General features: G+C 58.0%; 2 protein-coding genes across 4 annotated transcripts; one reads left to right on the plus strand and one right to left on the minus strand.

Annotated features, from left to right (window-relative positions):
• Window positions 1–1,103: 1,103 nt before the first annotated feature.
• On the minus strand, window positions 1,104–6,446 carry LOC129075599 (F-box only protein 44). Of its 3 annotated transcripts, none has more exons than XM_054579647.1 (6): window positions 6,359–6,446; window positions 4,848–5,282; window positions 3,562–3,688; window positions 3,328–3,423; window positions 3,084–3,219; window positions 1,104–2,160 (listed from the first exon to the last, which is right to left on the minus strand). In XM_054579647.1, the coding sequence occupies exons 2-6, from the start codon at window positions 5,110–5,112 to the stop codon at window positions 1,978–1,980; spliced, it is 807 nt and encodes a 268-aa protein (XP_054435622.1). In that variant the 5' UTR covers window positions 5,113–5,282; window positions 6,359–6,446; the 3' UTR covers window positions 1,104–1,977. The 3 variants fall into 3 exon arrangements, with proteins under 3 accessions (XP_054435622.1, XP_054435621.1, XP_054435623.1); XM_054579646.1 differs by lacking the exon at window positions 6,359–6,446 and adding an exon at window positions 5,950–6,031 and having other exon boundaries at window positions 4,848–5,136; XM_054579648.1 differs by lacking the exon at window positions 6,359–6,446 and adding an exon at window positions 5,950–6,026 and having other exon boundaries at window positions 4,848–5,287.
• A 35-nt stretch (window positions 6,447–6,481) lies between these two features.
• FBXO2 (F-box protein 2) lies at window positions 6,482–11,840 on the plus strand. The gene is made up of 6 exons (XM_054579645.1): window positions 6,482–6,626; window positions 9,586–9,942; window positions 10,381–10,510; window positions 10,580–10,675; window positions 11,087–11,225; window positions 11,463–11,840. The coding sequence occupies exons 1-6, from the start codon at window positions 6,605–6,607 to the stop codon at window positions 11,595–11,597; spliced, it is 879 nt and encodes a 292-aa protein (XP_054435620.1). The 5' UTR covers window positions 6,482–6,604; the 3' UTR covers window positions 11,598–11,840.
• The last annotated feature ends 5,818 nt before the right edge of the window (window positions 11,841–17,658 follow it).

Below are 17,658 nucleotides of genomic sequence, written 5' to 3' on the forward strand. Positions count from 1 at the left end.
GTGACGCTATGGAAAAAGGGTTGCGGGGCTGTCCCACGGCAACGTAGGACTTTGTTTCCTAAACATCACTTCCCCCTAAGCTGTGAGTGGCTTAGCAGCTGGGACCTATTTTTTCCCTTTGCTTCCTCCCCCTTGCCCAGAACACGAGCCTCCTAACCAAGCCCTGAAACAGTCCACCCCTGTACCAGCTCCTTCTCAGACCTCCTAACCTGTTCCCGAGATAAGGAAGGGAGGTGGGATCAATGCGACCGAGGAGGGGGGCGCTCCTCTGCACCGGTGGGCCCCCTCCCGGAGGAAGACTGCTGAATGTGAAAGTCTGGCTTAAATCTGGCTCCCACCTTCCCTAGGGCTTGGCCGTGGGCAGGCCTCCATGTACTCAAAGGTAAAAATCTCTCTGCATTCTTGTCTGGATTAAATTCATCGACCCTTTCTTCATTCTCCAAGTAAGTATCAAGCACCTGGTACTTCAGGGAACCAGAAACTGTTGTGCAGGCTGTGTGCTGCACAAGGGTGCCTGGCCAGATCACGTAAACTCCTCGTTAGGGCTGCATCTTCTCCACAGAAGGGTGTCCTTTGCTACCTTGCCATACAGTTGGTGAGTGGTGGCCCCTTCCCCGGCCGAGGCCCTCTTCTAGCTCATTGTTGAGTGAGATAATTGTTTAACAGTACTTACTGAGCACCTACCAAGCACCATTCTAAGTGCCTTGGCTTCATCTAATGTCATTAAAGCTGTGGGAAGAGTAAGTTAAAGACGTGTAAGCAGGGCTGGGATGACCCTGCTGACCCCAGCGTGAAGTGCATGCAAGGGCTGCCAGAAGATATCCACATGCCCCCGTCCCACCCCGAGGCTTGCAGCCAGGCCACAGCGGAAGCTAGGAATGCTGAGGGCTACTGGGGTGAGGTGCTTGCAGCTCAAGGGGTCTGTTCCATGACCCTGGTTCTCTGATGGTCTAGCCCCTGAAATTTCAACCCCTCTCTGTACCTTGGACAGAAGCCACACATGTTGCCCCTTTGACAGGTCTGGGGCGTCCCATGAAGTTTGCCCTTTCCCCCCAGAAACCAGGGGACACAAGTTGGGCTGGGAAAGCCTTTTATTCGGCTGCATGCAGCAGGGGCAGGACCAGCAGACTGATGTCCTTCCAGCAGGGGGGAGAGGCACAGGGCAGGGTGGGGAGGTCCTTTGGGTGGCAGTTCCAAGGGTGGCGGGAAGGCCTGGGCTGGGCACGGAGGTGGACAGGCGGTCCTTGAAAACCCTCCCCCGACTCATCCTATGCTCACATATCCTCACTCTCAGAATCAGAGCCCAATCCTGCACCCATCTGCCCTGCATGCACAGGATTCTGGAGAGCCCCGCCCCATTTGGCTCCTGGGGCGTCATTGACAGCGAGGACAGTCCACACCTGGCGTGGATGCCTCCCACCCTGCACCTGCCCATCTCAGACCAGGCCCGAGCCCCTGGGCCTCAGCCACCACTCTGAGCTGGCAGGCAGAGCGAAGAGCTTGGGAACAGCAGAGAAAGGGACAAAGGACAGGCCAGCAGAGCCATCCTCTATTCCCTGATCCGTCTGAGCTACACAGTCCCCTGCCAGCGTCTGCATTATCAAGGGCAGCCACAGGCTTGCCAGATGTCCTCCACTCTGCCACTGCTGCAAGGGCCCCCAAAAAAGACAGGGAGAAAGAGAAAGGTCTGGGAGGGGAAGGAAGAAACCCAGACCTAGGCTGCCATCTGAGCTTGGAGACCCACCGTCAGAGGAGTCTGGCAAGGAACCTGGGAAACATCCTGTACCTCCCTAACCTCAGGGGCCCCGCCTCTTAAAGGCCTGCCCCATCACCTCCAGGGGGAGCCCTCGGTGGAGAGCTGGCTGTCCACAGCACATGAAGCCTGGGCAAATGGAAAGGCTCCACAAAGCAGAGGTGACTGGGGGGCAGGGATGAGCTAGGAGCTCCGGGGAAGCCCGGCTTTTCTCTGACAACAGTTTACCAGTCAGGGTTCTGTGGATGGGAGCTCGGAGGTGTCAGGTCAGCAGGGGGCCCAATGGTGATGCTGCTGTTGGTGACCCTCGGGCCGTACCAGCCGGCCCAGTAGTGAGTGTCCACGCCACCGTGCTGAAACCAGATGTAGCGGACGCCGGGTGGGTAGTTGGAGAACGTGTGGGAGACCTGGGAGGGGGCAAGTGGAGGGAGGGAGCGAGGTCAGGGGAGCCGACCCTGAAGGGAGCTGACCCTGAGTGTAGTGCTGCCTGAGGGGTCGGGGGGCGAGGAGGGGTCTGCTATCTCAGTGTTGGTCCAGGAGTCAGTGGAACTGAGTTCTAGTCCTAACTTTGTGATGGGGGGCGGACCACCACCCCTCTCTACGCCTTAGTTTCCTTGTGTGTAAAATGGAGTAAAATCCTGGAAGGTTCACTCCACAGGATCATCTAAGTGCGGCACAGAATGACGAAGGCAGTTTCGGGAGCTTTCAAAGGACGTCCAATCAGTCGTCACTGGGCACATGGAGCTATTTAGGTTAAAATTAGGTGAACTTAAAAATTCCATTCTCCAGTCACACTAGGAACTGGCACTTAGTAAGTGTTTGATAGTCGCATGTGGCTGTTGGCTACCATGTTGGACAGCGCAGACGGATCATTTTTATTGCTGCAGAAAGTTCTCCTGGGCACCACTGGTCTAGATCCGGAGTTGGCGCCCCACCTATTTTTCTAAATTTTATTGGAACACAGACATGTCCACTCACTGAAGCTGCTTTCACAACGCAGCTGCAGAGTTGAAGAGCTGAGTAGTTATAACAGAGACAGTACGGCCTGCAAAGCCTAAAATGCTTCTACCTAGCCTTTTAAGAAAATGTTTGCAGACCATTTGCTCTCACCTGCTAGCATCTAGGTAAGAGTAACAATCAACATTAGTAATTAGTAATAGCCTTTTCGAACATGGCTTTACCAACATCATTTCACTGACGACGTCTTTCAGACCTCAGAGCAGCTGAAGCCCAGGTGAGCGGCAGCAGGGCTGGGATTTGAACCCAGACCTGTCTGGCTGTAGTCTCAGCCATGAGCAGTGTGCCCTTGCCACCTTCCTGGCCCACATACCTCCCTCCACTTGGCATCACTCTTCTGCTGGATCATTGCTGGGTCTGGCTGGAAGGTCCCCAGAGGCGCATGTGCTGACGACAGGAGCTGAACGCACAGCTGGTACTTGGACCCGCAGTCTGGCCTTGCTGCGAACCTGCAGGCAGAGGGGAGGCCCGCTAGGGCCTTGGAGATGGGGGGCAGGGTGGGGGTGGGGCGCCTGAGTGGCAGGGCCCCCCCCAAACCCTTGCCCCGGGGCACTCACCAGTCCTTGACCTTGATGTCCGGCCGTGTGGTGTCCATCAGCTCCTCCCAATACCCTTCGGCCTTGAGGTCCACCACCTGGGACTTGAGGCAGGTGCTGGGGGCAGGCGGAGGGTGGGAGGGGCTGGAGCTCACCACTAGGGCACTGGCAGTCCCAGGCCAAGAGAGCCCCCAGGGTGCAGCAACTTGGGCTCCCCCCCACCCCACCCCAAGACCCCCTGACCTTGGATCTTACTAATAAGAAGTCACGAAGTACTTCTTGACCTGGTCATTGGGGAATTCCTTCCTCTGGTCTCCAGAGAGATCTTCCACCTTCCACTCATCGCCTCCATTTACATCCAGGCTCCAGAACTCAAAGCCCTCTGGCAGGAAAGCACAGTTCACATCAAGGGGACGCCCCTCCGTGGTCACCGTCTCCCAAGGGCCCCCTCCTCCTGGTTCTTCCCCCTGGATCTTGGCAGTTGCCCTCCAGCAGGAACACTGCAGGTCGATGGTGCCTGCCTCAACTAGGTGCCTCCTATGGGTCAGGCCGCACGGTACATGACTGCCACTGGCAAGCCTGGGACACGTGACGATGTGAGCAAGCAGCAGCCCCCTTCTGTGAGGCGGAATGCGCTGACGCTGGCCAGATCTGGGTCTAGGCCTCCGTCTACCAATACTGGGCTCTGTGACCCTAGGCAAGTTGCTTTCCCTCTCTGAGCCTTGGTTTTGTCTTGTAGAAACCGGGGTCAAGAATAGGAACTGGCAGACTTCCCGTAAAGAGCCAACATATTTTAGGTTTTGTGGGCTACATACTATCTCTATCACACAGTATGCTTTTTTTCTTTTAAAAATTAAAAACTGTAAAAACTACGCTTAGCTTCAGGGCCAGATCTGGCTCACGGACCATAGTGCGCCAGCCGCTGGGCAAAGAACGTGCCTGTGGGGGGCCAAGTGAGGCAGGCATCTGAAAGCTCTGGAGAGCTTGGAGTTGTTTCCTCGTCATTTTGCTCTGGAATTTGGCCACACGAGGGAGAATGAGGTTCCCGTCCCACACCATCCCAGTGCGTAGCTGACGAGTTACCCCACAGCGAGGGAACCAGGGGCCTCTGGATACGTGTAGATGTCTTGTTTTACCTATTGCTGAAATGTACTGGGAAGGAGACCGGCTCTCCCATTCTTCCTGAGTGAAGCCCCCTTTGACCTCTGGGACAAGTCCTAGCAGGCCTAACCCTGGAGGCTGACTTCCTGGTCTTGTGTCTGGGGCATAATTAGTCCTAACAGGCCAGCAGGCCATCTCCTAGGAAAGGTCACTTGGGGAAGTAATCCTCAGGGTGAAATAAGAAATGCCACTCTTGGCCTCAGTTTGCACATCTGAAAAATGGGTACACTACCGGTACCTACCTTTCCGGATCATTGTGAGAGGATTAAAGGACTTAAATCATTGGAAGTGCCTAGTTCATAGTAAGTGCTTAATGCATGTGAGCTGGTATCCTGACGGTGTGTGTGTTGGGGGCATGCCAGACCCACGCTGCACCCCACCTTCAGCACATGGGTTGTGCAGGAGGTTCCTGTGGAGGCTTCGTAGGAAGTAGAAGATCTTCCAGTCGGCCACAGGCTGGTCCCAGTCCTCGGTGATGAAGCCCTCCCGCAGGCATTTGCGCTTCCAGAGGGTCACGAGGTCGATGAGGTCGCGCCAGAGGCTGCAGACCAGACGGCAGCGCAGCAGCAGTTGGCGGGCAGGCACATGTGTGAACAGTTCCAGCAGGATGTTCTCCGGCAGGTCGTTGATGTTTCCCACCGCCATGGCGCCTGGCTTCTGGACGCTCTCCTGTGGTCATGGAGAAGCCAGGCTACAGACCAAGCTCTCTCCCTGCGCCCGGTACTTGCAGCCGCCCACGGTGGCGGAGGTTCCCATCCCAGGTCTGCCATTTACTGTCTCAGGAAAGTCACTATGCCTTTCTGAGCCTCCGTGTCCTACTCTGTAAAGGAGGCGAAGGAGAGGTGGCTGCATCTACCCAAAGTCACACAAACGGGAGCAGAGGGAAGGCGCCGAGTCCTCTCCGGGTCTAGAGGCAGCCTTTTTCAATAGACCAGACAGCCTTTAAAATCGAAGTATCAATGCGCAGCCCCGCAGAGCACTCCAGTCTGCCCCGTGCCTTCTTCATTCCCTCTTCCATCCTCGGAGAGGGGGGGCATGTTGGGGACAAAAATAATTATTGTCTCGAACGGAGGCCGAAAGGGCTCAAGCGACCCTCTCGAGGCCGCAGTGGAAATGGTCTGCCCAGCTGGGACTGGAGACAGGGTAGGAGATGGAAAGGCCTTGTCTATACCCCCAACCCCTTTCCTGTGTCTGGGCTCCAGTTCCAGGTCCCCTTGCGCGCCTTCGGCCCCCATTCCGCGTCGTGACTTTAACATGTCCCCCAAAGTCGAGACTAGGACGCCTGCACATCGAGGAAGACCCCGGCCCCGGTTTCCGCTCGCACCGCTGCTGGAGGCCGCACCGCGGCGTCCCCGCGGCCTGGGACTTGTCCGAGCGGGGCCCCCTCCGTGCACGGCAGAGGGGCCGCCAAGCGCCCCCGTCCGGCCCCCGCCCGCCCGCGCCCCCGCCGCAGCAATCCCCGCGCCCACCCTCGCCGGTCACCTGCATTCGGCCGCCGCTGCGAGACCCCACTCGGTCGCAAGAGCTGGGCCGGCCTCAGCCTGTGGTCGCCGGTGGATGCGGCCCCGCCCCGGCCCCGCCTCCACCTCCCGCTCCCCTCCCCGCGCGGAGCCGCGCCGTCTTGCGCCGGGCTGCGTGGGACCTGGGACGCACCCCCCACCGCGAAGTAGGAAAATTACCCGGGGTGGCGGTGTGCGGGGAGGAGCTTCTGCCCCTCCCCTTTGCCTGGCTGCGCGCCCCGCACCCTCCGCATGACCCAGACTCTCCCTGGCCCCTCGCCTCCTCCTCCCAGCAGCCAACCCAGGAGGGAGCTAGAAGGCTCAGATCGGACCACCCACCCAATTAAAAATAAAACAAAACAAAAAATAAAAAATAAAAAACGACTCCTGACCTTTCCCGGCCTCCAGGGTCCGCCGAGGAACCTGCAGCCTCAGGCCTCGGGCCCACCGCTCCGGACTGCCGGGCGTCCCGGCGCGGGGCCAAAGGCGGGGCGGGGGCGGAGGCAGGGGCCTTTAAGAGGCGCGGCGGGCCGGGACCCGACCCAGACGCAGGCAGCACCTAGACTCGCCGACGCCTAGGGACCCGGGCAGCCCCGCAGCGCTCCGGCTCCTCCTCCTCGCGATCGCCCTCCGCAGCGATGGACGGAGACGGTGACCCAGGTAGCTGCTGCAGCCCGAACCCACTGGCTCAGCCTGGGAGGGGAGACCGGGGCAGGGGGGGCGAGTGCTACAGTGGGTTGGGGGTGCTGAGACCCAGCACCGCAAACTTCCACCTGAGCAAAGTCCTTCAGACAGTCTCACAAGAGCACAGTCCTGACTGGTGTCGTGGCCTGGCCGGAGGCCTGGAGAGGTGACAGGCAGGCAGGGAGGACTCCGGGCTTCAATTTACCCAGGAAGTAGCGTAGGAGTAATCCCAGGTCCCCGCCTCCCAGCTTTCTGAGGGTTTTCAGGGCTGGGGTCTGGGCGACATCTACGATGGAGGAGGCTGCAAGCCCTTTCCTTCCATTTGTTTCTCTCATTTGCCAGCTCTGGCTGGTGAGCTGCCGGATTTCTTGGGGGCTACTGGCCTCTCCCCATCCCATCACAGCCTTCCTCCTGGGTTCCCTTGTCTGGAGGGGCCACCCTTCAGCTGGGTGGCCAGGTGCCCAGTGGGGACCAGGCCAGCAGTGAGGGAAGTTTGGGCACCAGCCCTTTCTACGACTCAAGGCCCTCTAAGACTGCCCAGTCATCTTGTCTGGCACCAGAGACCCCCTCCCCATCCTCTGAGCTGGCTTGGCCTGTAGGGGTTGCCCGCTGAGTCAGGGTGGGGACAGATCCTGCCTGCGGACTCCCCCATCCCTTCCTCAGCAGGTCCCTCTGAGAGTGGGCACCGTTTGGGGGAAACAATGGGAAACAGACCGATGCATGCTCAGGTGGCCAAGCCCCCTTCCCCCAGCCCTAAAGATCCCAGCTCCTTCAGCTCCCACCCCCAATCCTGTGTGACCCCCTTGCCACAGCTTATCTAGGGCCCCAGAATGGCTCCTGCTTTTTCTCAGGGCCCAGCTATTCTCTGGACTCCAGGGCCCAATCCAGGTGAGTGAATCAGCCTTGGAGGCAGCTTCCAGGGGCCAGATAACTTTCCGACAGCAACAATGTGGGGAGTTGTGTGCACTTGAGCAAGGGTGGGGGGGCCTGTAATCAGATCTGGGGCCTCAAGTGCCAGGCCTGGGGCCAGGAGAGGGGACTGGGCGAGGTGCACCTTTCGGGGGAGCATCAGGTGTCCACCAGGGCCAGGGCAGGGCAGGGGGAGGGGTGGAGAGGTGAGGACACTGGGCTCTGCTCCCCAGAGAGCTGTGGGCAGCAGGACAGGCAGGTGATGTGGCGTCAGGGCCTGGCATTTTCTTCTCCAACTCCCCCCTGTTCTGCAGTGTGACTTGGGAGTAGCCGGGAAGCGTCTCTGGGCCTTAGTTTCTGCTTTGCCAAAAGGGAGTGCGTATAACCCTACATCATACAGATGTGGCAAATATATTAATAACAAATAAACACGCTAATAATGACGGGAATGTGCTGTGCTGAATAATAAGTTTCACTAAATAAGATGTACTGAGGAGTCACTGTGCACTCTGGGCTCTGAAGTGGTAAACCCCAATTCGGCAATCAAGGGTCTGGCTGTGGGGGAAGGGGGAGAAAACGCTGCATGTGAGGAGGCAAAGGGCTGGCCGGCTGGGGTCCTAGCGGCACCCGGACTTGGATCCAGGCCCTGCCTGTTTTCTCTGCCAGTACCCGGCCTATTTCCACCACCACCTCGGCTTTCCAGGGTTCAGCTCATAGGAACTCCCTGTCCTAAGTCTCAGAGCCATGGCCTCCCTGGTCACCCAGAGTGGCCCTGTCTCCTCACACTGTCTCTCTCCTCCAGAGACACTGGGCACTTGGTATCTGCTTACTCAAGGCTTCGGTGGCCTAGCTGAGGCCGGCTGGGATCCAGACCACGGTCCAGCCCGTGGCTCCGGACACCTGCCCACCTCCTTACCATTTAGAATGCCTCGCTCCCCCAGGGGGTTTGGACATCAGCGCTGTCCAAATGGCCTGGCATCTTATAGATGAGGAAACTGAGAGCCAGGAGTGCAAAAAGCCTTCCTTCTCCAAGCACTTATTCCATCTCGTTTGACACAGTGTCTTCTAATGGGTCCTCCCCTCCATCCCCAAGTCAAGGACGCCTGGTTCCCTTCCTCCCAGTCCTCAGATCCCCATGTCCCCTTCCCCAATACTGGCAGTGTGAGCTTTGGCACGTCATTTCACATCTTGGAGCCTGAGCATCTTTATCTGCAGAATCAAAATTATGACAGTGCCTCCTGATTCAATGAATTATTTTATTGAGGTGTGAGGGTTAAAGGGGGATCTGGGGTCAGGCTGCCAGGGTTCAAATCCAGGCTCTGACCACTATTGTGACCCTCAGCCCTCTTCCCTCTCTGGGCCTCCGCGTCCTCATCTGTGAAATAGGGACAGCAACAGGAAGAACCTTGAAGAGATGTGAGGCTTTAAAGAGTGAAAGAAATTTGAATGCTCAGAGCAGGCCCACACTTGCTAAGTGCCCAGTAAACAGTAGCTGCTGACGGTGTGCCAGACGCCAGGTACTGGGGACAAAGCAATGAGTTCCTCAGACTTCGTTCCTGCCCCCATGCTCTCAATTGGGCCCCAAGAAAGATGTTTTTAAAACCATCACACACCAGGACAAACCTGGGAAGGACTGGGACTCCGGCAGTGAGAGGATGTAATGGGGAAGTCCAGGAGGGCTTCCACGAGGAGGTGACAGAAGCAGGGCTCTCTGAGGGTGGTTGGAAGGACTAAAGAAGTTCATGTGTGAAACGAAAGGCAGTCCTGTTAATAATATATATTATCAGTTGCTGTCATTTGCCCAGGTGTGGGGTATACTGCCCTTGCAGGGGAAACTGAGGCTTCTGAGGCCTTGGGGCTCGCCTGTGGCCCTCGGGCCTCCTCCCCTAGGCACCAGCTTCTGGTCAACAGAATCTCTGGCCCCCGCTGCTGAGTAGGGGGCGGACAACTGACGCATCGGCGTTCTGGGCCCTGTAAGGAGACGGCCTTGGGGAAGTCACCACCCCGCACCCCTTCGCCCCCACAGAGAGCGTGGGCCAGCCTGAGGAGGCGAGCCCCGAGGAGCCGCAGGAGGAGGCGTGCGCGGAGGAGGCGAGCGCCGGCGAGGAGGAGGAGGCGGTGGCGCCGTACCTGGACGAGCTGCCGGAGCCGCTGCTGCTGCGCGTGCTGGCCGAGCTGCCGGCCGCCGAGCTCGTGCAGGTGTGCCGCCTAGTGTGTCTGCGCTGGAAGGAGCTGGTGGACGGCGCCCCCCTGTGGCTGCTCAAGTGCCAGCAGGAGGGGCTGGTGCCTGAGGGCGGCTCGGAGGACGAGCGCGACCACTGGCAGCAGTTCTACTTCCTGAGCAAGAGGCGGCGCAACTTGCTGCGCAACCCGTGCGGGGAAGGTGAGGGTCAGGGCCTAGGACCCCATGGCTGGGGGACTCAGCCTCCCCCTCAGGAAAATGGGCCGTACACAATGCCAGCCTGCTTTGAGGATGAGATAGAGCACTTGGCGCAACGCCCAGCACAGAATAGCCCCAATAAACACTATTATCATCATCTCCTTGTCCACCTGCTCCCTGGGGGTCTCTTTCCCAGGCCCTTCCGCCCTCCGTGACCGGGGGCAAGACTTGCCCTGTAGGGGACCCTCCCAGGAGGGAGAGAGGATCTGGGACAAACTGAAAGTGCCTGCCATTCATCCCCACCATCGGCTCCCACCCGACACCATTCAAGTGCCGGTTGGCCCAGCACCCGACAGGGGGCGGGGGTGGTGGGCGAGAGCCAGCGCCTCCCCCCCCACAGCAGGGCCTGGTGACGGGGGCGGTGCTGTTGTGTTCCCGCAGAGGACCTGGAGGGCTGGTGCGATGTGGAGCACGGCGGGGACGGCTGGAGGGTGGAGGAAATGCCCGGAGACTGTGGGATGGAGTTCGTCCACGACGAGAACGTCAAGAAGTTCTTCGCGTCCTCCTTCGAGTAAGGAGAAGGGGGATGGGCGGGGCGGGGAACGGGGGCCTCCACTCCCTCCTAACCCACTTCCTCCAGGTGGTGTCGAAAAGCGCAGGTCGTTGACCTGCAGGCTGAGGGCTACTGGGAGGAGCTGCTGGACACCACTCAGCCAGCCATCGTGGTAAAGGACTGGTGAGCCGCCCTGGGGGCCTGGGTGCGGGGCGGGGACGGAAGCCACGACTCTGCTTCGGGGCCACTGCCTCCCCTAGCGGTGGTGGCCGCATGTCCAGGAGAAGGTGAAATCCTCCTTTCCTCCTGAGTTTAAATGCTGGCAAAAAAAAGAGATTTTTTGGTTTTCAAAATCTACTGTCCAAACACACCATATCTTTGTGGGCTGGCTTTGCGCCCAAGGTTGGGTCCGGCACACTTCGGTTTTAGTCCTTGGATTTGGACCTCGGGCAAGTCACTTTCTCGCTCTGGCCTCAGTTTCCTTATCTGTAAAGTGGGGACACTGGAAGTAGGGTCGGCAGGGCTACCTTCTGCAGCCGGCCAGGCCTGCCGGCTGAGGCCTGCCCCCCCGCGCCCGCTCCCTCCCTGGGGCAGGTACTCGGGTCGCAGCGATGCCGGCTGCGTGTATGAGCTCACGGTGAAGCTGCTGTCGGAGCACGAAGACGTGCTGGCCGAGTTCAACAGCGGGCAGGTGGCGGTGCCGCAAACGAGCGACAATGGAGGCTGGACCGAGGTGAGCTTGGAGGCGCTGGGGCAGCGAGGCGGGACCTAGACATAGCGGGCGAGGCTTGTGGAAACCCCGCCCCGTGGGCGGGGCCTGGCTGGAAGGGCCGAAGGGTCTTGGAGAGCGCCCCGGGGCTGAGAAATCGAGCGGGGCTTGGGGCGGGTCAGTGGGCCGGGTGGGGTGGCCAGGGAAGATCTGGGGACCCGAGCCTGACTCTTCCCCTCAACCCCGCCCCCCGCCCCCAAGATCTCCCACACTTTCACCGACTACGGGCCCGGCGTTCGCTTCGTCCGCTTCGAGCATGCGGGGCAGGACTCCGTCTACTGGAAGGGCTGGTTCGGGGCCCGGGTGACCAACAGCAGCGTGTGGGTGGAACCCTGAGCGATCCCTCCTCCAGCTTCCCCCAGCCGCCCCGGAGGGGCAGAGGCCTGGGGTAGATAGGCCTTAGTGGTAGCACCCACTCCTCCCCCCGACCCCATGCACTCCTCTCCTGCCCCTTTCTCCAAGCCCAGCTCCCACGCAGGTAGAGAAGGGTTTTGTTGGCGTATATTTGCATCTGGAAAAGAAGATGGGTGAGGGCTTGGGCCTGGACTGGGCCCACCACTGAACCTCCCACCCCTAGCACAGTGCCTGCCACAATGTGGACGTTCAATAAATATTATTTGTTCAAGGAAATGAATGAACAAACGGATGAATGAGTACCCGTCCCTTTGCATCCTTCCCTGTCTCCTGAGAGCCCCTGGCTCAGCCTGGAAAAATACTTGGTGGGGCTCCAGCTGCTTTGGTTTCCAGGGCCCACTGGGCCGGGGCAGAGCCCGCCTGGCCTGGGCCGCAGACAAAGGCTGGGATTGTGAGGCCAAGGAGTGGGGAGCGGGGCCTGGCGCCTGACTGACACCCAAGCTGCCCAGAGGCCAGAATGGGGGGGCACCCTCCAGGCCTCTCTTGATCCCCATGGGTGGTGGCAGCACCTCATCTAGGGTATGAATTCTCCTGGGCCCAGAGATGGATGCTGTGACCTGGGGTGGGGGTGGGAGCACAGAAAGGGTCAGCTTGGTGTCCTTCTTCAGTTCTTATGCACTTCATGGTCTTATGCACTTCCCCCTGTCTTGCTGTTGACTTGGCTGGGAGTCATGACCATCTGTTCTCATGGGTGGTTTTCTAAGCCCTGTCCACAGCCGGGCCCGGGGCACTGGTCTGGGGGGAGGGAGGGAGGATGGGGGTGGTCCCAGGCTCTGGGCCAGGTGTTCTCTCTCCAGCCTGCCCGGAAGCTCTCAAACCCGGCCCCTCCCCAGGACTCTTAGCTGCTGGTCCCAAGTGGTGGAGGGTCCTGGAACACCTGCTCTCCCCGATGTGGTGACCAGTAAAATCCCGGTGCCCCACCAGCCTCCCTTGGCTCCGGAGCCCTGATGCCACCTGCTAGCCAGGTGGGACCGCAGGGTGTCATCTGGGGCCAGCCCGCACGCGTTCACTGGTTCATACATTCACTTGTCCGTTCGCTCGTGATTCCTGAAGTCCCCCTCATGGCCAGGCCCGGTGCAGGGACCTGAAGTGACAGGAGTGAGCAAGACACTCCTTGTCCCAGGAAGAGCCATCGTCTTGGCTACGTTGAGGAGGTCACCGTGGAAGAGGATTTCTCTGGTGCCCCGGGGGGTCTCCAATCTACTGGTGGAGGCATGGTCCCTGCTCTGAGGGCACCCTCAGTGTGACAGGGGAGGCAAAGCCCTGACCTCAGGGAACGCCCAGTCTTAAGGTGGGGCACAGCCCCTGCTCGCTGGGCACCCCCTGTCCTTCCTAGGGGATTTCACAGGCTGGTGGGGGAGGGCATCGTCCACACCCACCTGCACGGCCAATGGGCCAGGGGGCCCAGGTTGATGAGGATTCATAAAGGGAGCAGGTCACCCCTGTAAGCGACCAGGTTTAAGTACAGGTCATGTGAAGCTTTGGGGTGAGGGACCAGGATGGGTGTGTGGGGAGCCAGATGGGGAGGAGTCGGCAGAGGCCCAGAGCCCGCCTTGGGGCTGTAGGGGGAGGCTGGACTGAAGCATCAGTGGGCCTGAGTGGCCAGGGATCTGGGTCCCGGTGCCCGTGAGGACTGATGTCAGGGTGGGAATTTGGGGGGCATGGAAGGTGTTGTGGTGGGGGAGCTCCTCCCGTGGGGATTCAGGAAAGAGGCCCATGAAGTGTGTGGGGCTCTGGGCTGGAGACATTGGAGTTGCAGTGTTTGTGGCCTGCAGTCAAAGCCAAGGGCACTGGTGAGGGCTGGGAACAAGCTTGCAGTGAGACAGGAGAGAGGCCAGGGAAGCCTCAGTCCCTGGGCCATGATGGAGAGACAGAGCAGCCAGGGAGGGGGCGGGGGAGGGGTGGGGTAAGAGGGTACCAATCCAGCCAGGCCGCCTTCAGCCAACTGCCTGCTCTCAGAGGGAAGAGCCAGGGGCCCAGAGGCTAGATTCTGCCCCTAGCGCCTGCAGGGGAGACCTGAAGAGCTTGGATAACGGGGTGGTCCAGACCCACTGTCCCCAAGTACTTGTCACTGGAGGGACCATTGGATAGACCGGTGGTATTTAGCTCAGGAAGACAAGACAGCTGCTCCCGAGTTGCCAAAGGGCTGGCACTGCAGGGGTGGGGGTGGGAGGTGGGCTGGCAAGGATCACTGTGCCCAGGGCCATCCTGTCACACCACCAAGGTCTCCCAGATGGAAGTGGGGAAGAGAGAGAGGGCATTATTATCCCCTTTCTTCACGTGGTGAGACTGAGGACAAGGGACCTTCCTGGCAAATGACACACAGAATAACTGGAGAAGCACAGGTTCTAATCCAGGTGCCTCTTGCTCCAAAGAGCTTGCTCTTAGCCCCTCAGCTTTATTGTCCCAATTAGGGCGGAGAAGGACCCCCAGGAATCGCACAGTTAATAGGACTGCAGATATCAGTTTCCCTCAAGGGAAACCTGCACACTGTCCAGCAGGGGGCGCCCCAGGGCACTTCCGGACAGCGGGGAGTGCGAAGCCAGGGACTGCAGGCAGGTTAGCCAGCCACAACGTTCAATGGCCTTGAACATTGTCTAAGGAGAGGGAGGCCTGTGTGGCCCCTCGGGTCCTTTCCAATTAATCAATACTTACTGAGCACCTGTTATCTGTTAGGCGGGGATAAAACAGGCAAGGACTCTGCTTTTTTGGGAGACAAGGCCCAGATGGGGAAACATAAACATAAGAGGCTAAGTGAATGAATAAAAACAATTACTAACATGGTATAGCACTTACTATCCATGCTAGGCACTACTCTAAGAGCTTTATATAGATTAATCCATCATAATAACGTTATGAAGTGAGAACTATTATTACTTTCAGTTTTTAGAGATGAGAAAACTGAAGCACAGAGAGGTTAAGCACCTCGTCTGAGGCCCACGAGCTAATAAATGGAATTCTATTCCGCCACTTAGGCTCTTGACCTCTACAGTATAGTAAACAAAGTGGAGAGCGAGGTGGGGGTGCTGTTTTGGTCAGGGTGATCGGGGAGGCCCTCTCTGAGACAGCACCGTTTGAATGACAAGGAGAAGCCGGCAGACAACTAGGGGAAGCGCATGGCAGGAGCAGTAAGTGCAAAGGGCTGGCGGGGCGAGTGGACTTGTTTGCCGATCACAAAGGCAGCCAGCATGGCCAGAGCTCAGGCGCCAGTTGGGGAACGGTGCGACGTGAGGTTGGAGATGTAGGCAGGCAACCCAGAGAGCTTCCTGGGCACCTGCTGTATGCACTGTCTTCTCAGGTATACATGCTCGAGGAAGCAGAAATGATATCCGTGTCCTTTAAGGGAAAACCTTGCTTTGTGTGGTGGGAGCTGGGATGGGGAGTTAGATACCAGCAACTGACAGTCTAGTTGATGAAGCCAAATTTCCCAAGAGTAACGGGTGAAGGACGATGGTGACAATGACTGGCATCTGTGGAGGCTGCACAAGTGCCAGTTCCTGTGCTAGGCATACAGGCTTATTTAATCTGCCCAACGGCCCTCTCTGATAGATACAGATGTTCCTATCTTATAGACAAAACTGCTGAGACTCAGAGATGTGGGGTGATTGTCCAGGGTCACACAATGAGTAAGCAGTTGAGGCTGGGTTTCCAGCTCAAGTCCGAGCATCTTCACTATGGTAAATGATCAAAGATGGACACAGGCCAGGGGACCGAGCAGGGGCGGCAGCCAGGGGCTGCGAGGTGAGGAAGAGTGGAAAGAGTGGGAGATGATAAAGACTGTGGGGCGTTAGGGCTTCTATGCACATCACTGCCCCAGGGGGAGGAGGAGCTGCTAAGTGTTTCTGGGCCACCTGAGTTATGGGGTCAGGGGAGGTAAGGTGAATTTTCTTTTAGATTTCCTGCTGGATCCCCATAGCCATTTTGCAGTTGAAAAAAGTCTCCTTTCTTCATTCTGATTTATTTACTTTGTAAATCTGGATTTTGGTAAGTATGGTAGCTACCTTTACTTGTGGACCTAGAGGGAGGAGGAAAGGGAGGACTAGTTCTTCCACAGGCCACTAGGTGGCAGCGTTGTCAAGCGAGTACCTAGAAAGGGCTGGTCCTGCCCAGTTCTTAGCAGAGAAGGGGGTCTCAGGAGGCTGAATTTGAACCCAAAGCCTGATTTCTTCCATGCTTCGGGCAGTCTGAGTCTGCAGGGGGCTGAGCCTCCTGCCCTGCCTTGGGGCTGTTCTTACGCCAGAGGCTCCTAAGAAACATTTTGGAGGCTGGGTCCTCTGGGGCGTAAATCCTATAAGACTAGGAAGGGCTGGTGGTCTCCAGGGATCCAGTCCCAAATAGATCTGGGTCCTGGAACCCCAGTCCATCCTGCCTAGGCAGAGCCCTGTGCCGGCAGTGAACACAGACCACCCAGGCAGATCCAATCCTGATCTCCTGGTGAGTAATGACTTTGCTATTTTTTTTCCCATAAATTAAACCTAATCTTGTGTTGACTCTGCTGAACCAGGAGAATAATGAGGAAGATTAAGATGAGATGGTATTCATTCTCCTCCAACAAGAGCCAATTAATTGTCAGCAGGATTACCTCGCCCTGAGCCAGGAGCTCTGCAGATGGGGTAGGCAGGGCTAGGGCCTCTCCTGGTGCTTCAGCTGGGGTCTGTGGGTAATGCAGCAGCAAAGCTTGCAGTCAGATGTCAGGAAGAACTGCCTGGCTGAGGGAGGAGGCTGGTGTCGAGGATGGGGATGTGGAGAGCGTGGAACCACCCACCCACCCAAGAGATGTTTGCAAGATGAAGAGGGACGCTCCAGGGGAACTCCTGACCCCCTGCGCTGCTGGGCATTTGCTCTCTGAGGCCCCTGACCACTCAGTCCACCTGGCATGCCCCCCTCAGGGGGAGTCCCTGTGACCTGTCTTGGCTTCATGGACTCTACTCCAAGGTCACCTTCGCTAAATGACTCTGCACTCAGGGGTCTCCAGCCCCCTTCCCACCTGCTCTCCCTCCTCCCTTCCTCTCCCGGGGATCAGGGAGGCCGCACATCCAGGGCTAAGAGCATGGGTCTGGAGACAGAAAGACTCGGGTTTCACCTTGTCCTGCCTGCAAAACGGGACCTACAACGCCACCTGCCAGCCTGCTCTGCTGTCCCCAGGAGCTGAAGTGCCCGAGGTTCCAGACACACAGCTGCCCACACCTACCCTACCGGGCTCGCTGCACGAGGTGGGAGAGAGGCTGGCAGACGCTGAGTGCTGAGAGACGGGAGGAACTAACATTCGTTGATGTCTTGCCCGTCTGGGTATGTCATCGACCGCCCACAGCAGCTCCCGGGAGGCTTCATTTTGTCAGCCCAGGTTATGGAGGAGGAAGCTAAGGTTCTGAGAGGAGGGTCTGGTGGTCAAGGTCATGAGGCTGTGACCTGCAGAGCCAGCTGGCCTGGGGCCTGGTCTGAAGGGCCCCAAAGCTTGTGCCCCTCCCTGACTCCATATTGCTTCATGCGCCTGAAAGGCATTTCATACGCACTGGACCGATGAATGAAACACTTGTCAAATGCTATTTCTGGTCTAGTAAGTCCCTGTTTCAGACTCTCCCACATCTTGGTAACTCCCAGGAGTATATGGATCATGTGTGATTTGCCAAATCCTTCTTGGCAATGCTCGACAACTCGCCCATCTTACCTGCACTATATTAAGAAAAATCCACCCTTGCAGCCACATCCCAGAGCTTGCTTTATTACCTGGATTGATAAGGCTTTGTTGTTTTTGGAGCGTGGCAAAAGTATTGCCATTGTCCATATTTTATCATTTATGATATTTCGCACCTATTTTGTGCTCACTACGTGCGAAGTGTGTTCAAAGTACTGCTTGTGCATGGTTTTATTTAATTTTTTCAGCAGGCTTGTGTACTATTAGTGTCCCCATTTTTAAGAAACTGTGATGAAACTGGGGCTCGGAGAAGTGCCATTTCCAGCTTTGCCCAAGGTCACACGGCCA

This window comes from Pteronotus mesoamericanus, unplaced genomic scaffold (genome assembly GCF_021234165.1).
Source record: "Pteronotus mesoamericanus isolate MK-2021 breed Mesoamerican mustached bat unplaced genomic scaffold, CSHL_Meso_final contig_557, whole genome shotgun sequence".
NCBI lineage: Eukaryota > Metazoa > Chordata > Mammalia > Chiroptera > Mormoopidae > Pteronotus > Pteronotus mesoamericanus.

Coding starts and splice junctions, on each gene's coding strand:
- LOC129075599 (XM_054579646.1), bottom strand. Junction 3,220..3,327: donor GACATCAAGGTCAAGGACTG/GTGAGTGCCCCG, acceptor CTCTGCCTGCAG/GTTCGCAGCAAGGCCAGACT. Junction 2,161..3,083: donor GTGATGCCAAGTGGAGGGAG/GTATGTGGGCCA, acceptor GCCCCCTCCCAG/GTCTCCCACACGTTCTCCAA.
- FBXO2 (XM_054579645.1), top strand. CDS start 6,605: ATGGACGGAGACGGTGACCCAG. Junction 6,627..9,585: donor GGACGGAGACGGTGACCCAG/GTAGCTGCTGCA, acceptor TCGCCCCCACAG/AGAGCGTGGGCCAGCCTGAG. Junction 9,943..10,380: donor GCGCAACCCGTGCGGGGAAG/GTGAGGGTCAGG, acceptor GTGTTCCCGCAG/AGGACCTGGAGGGCTGGTGC.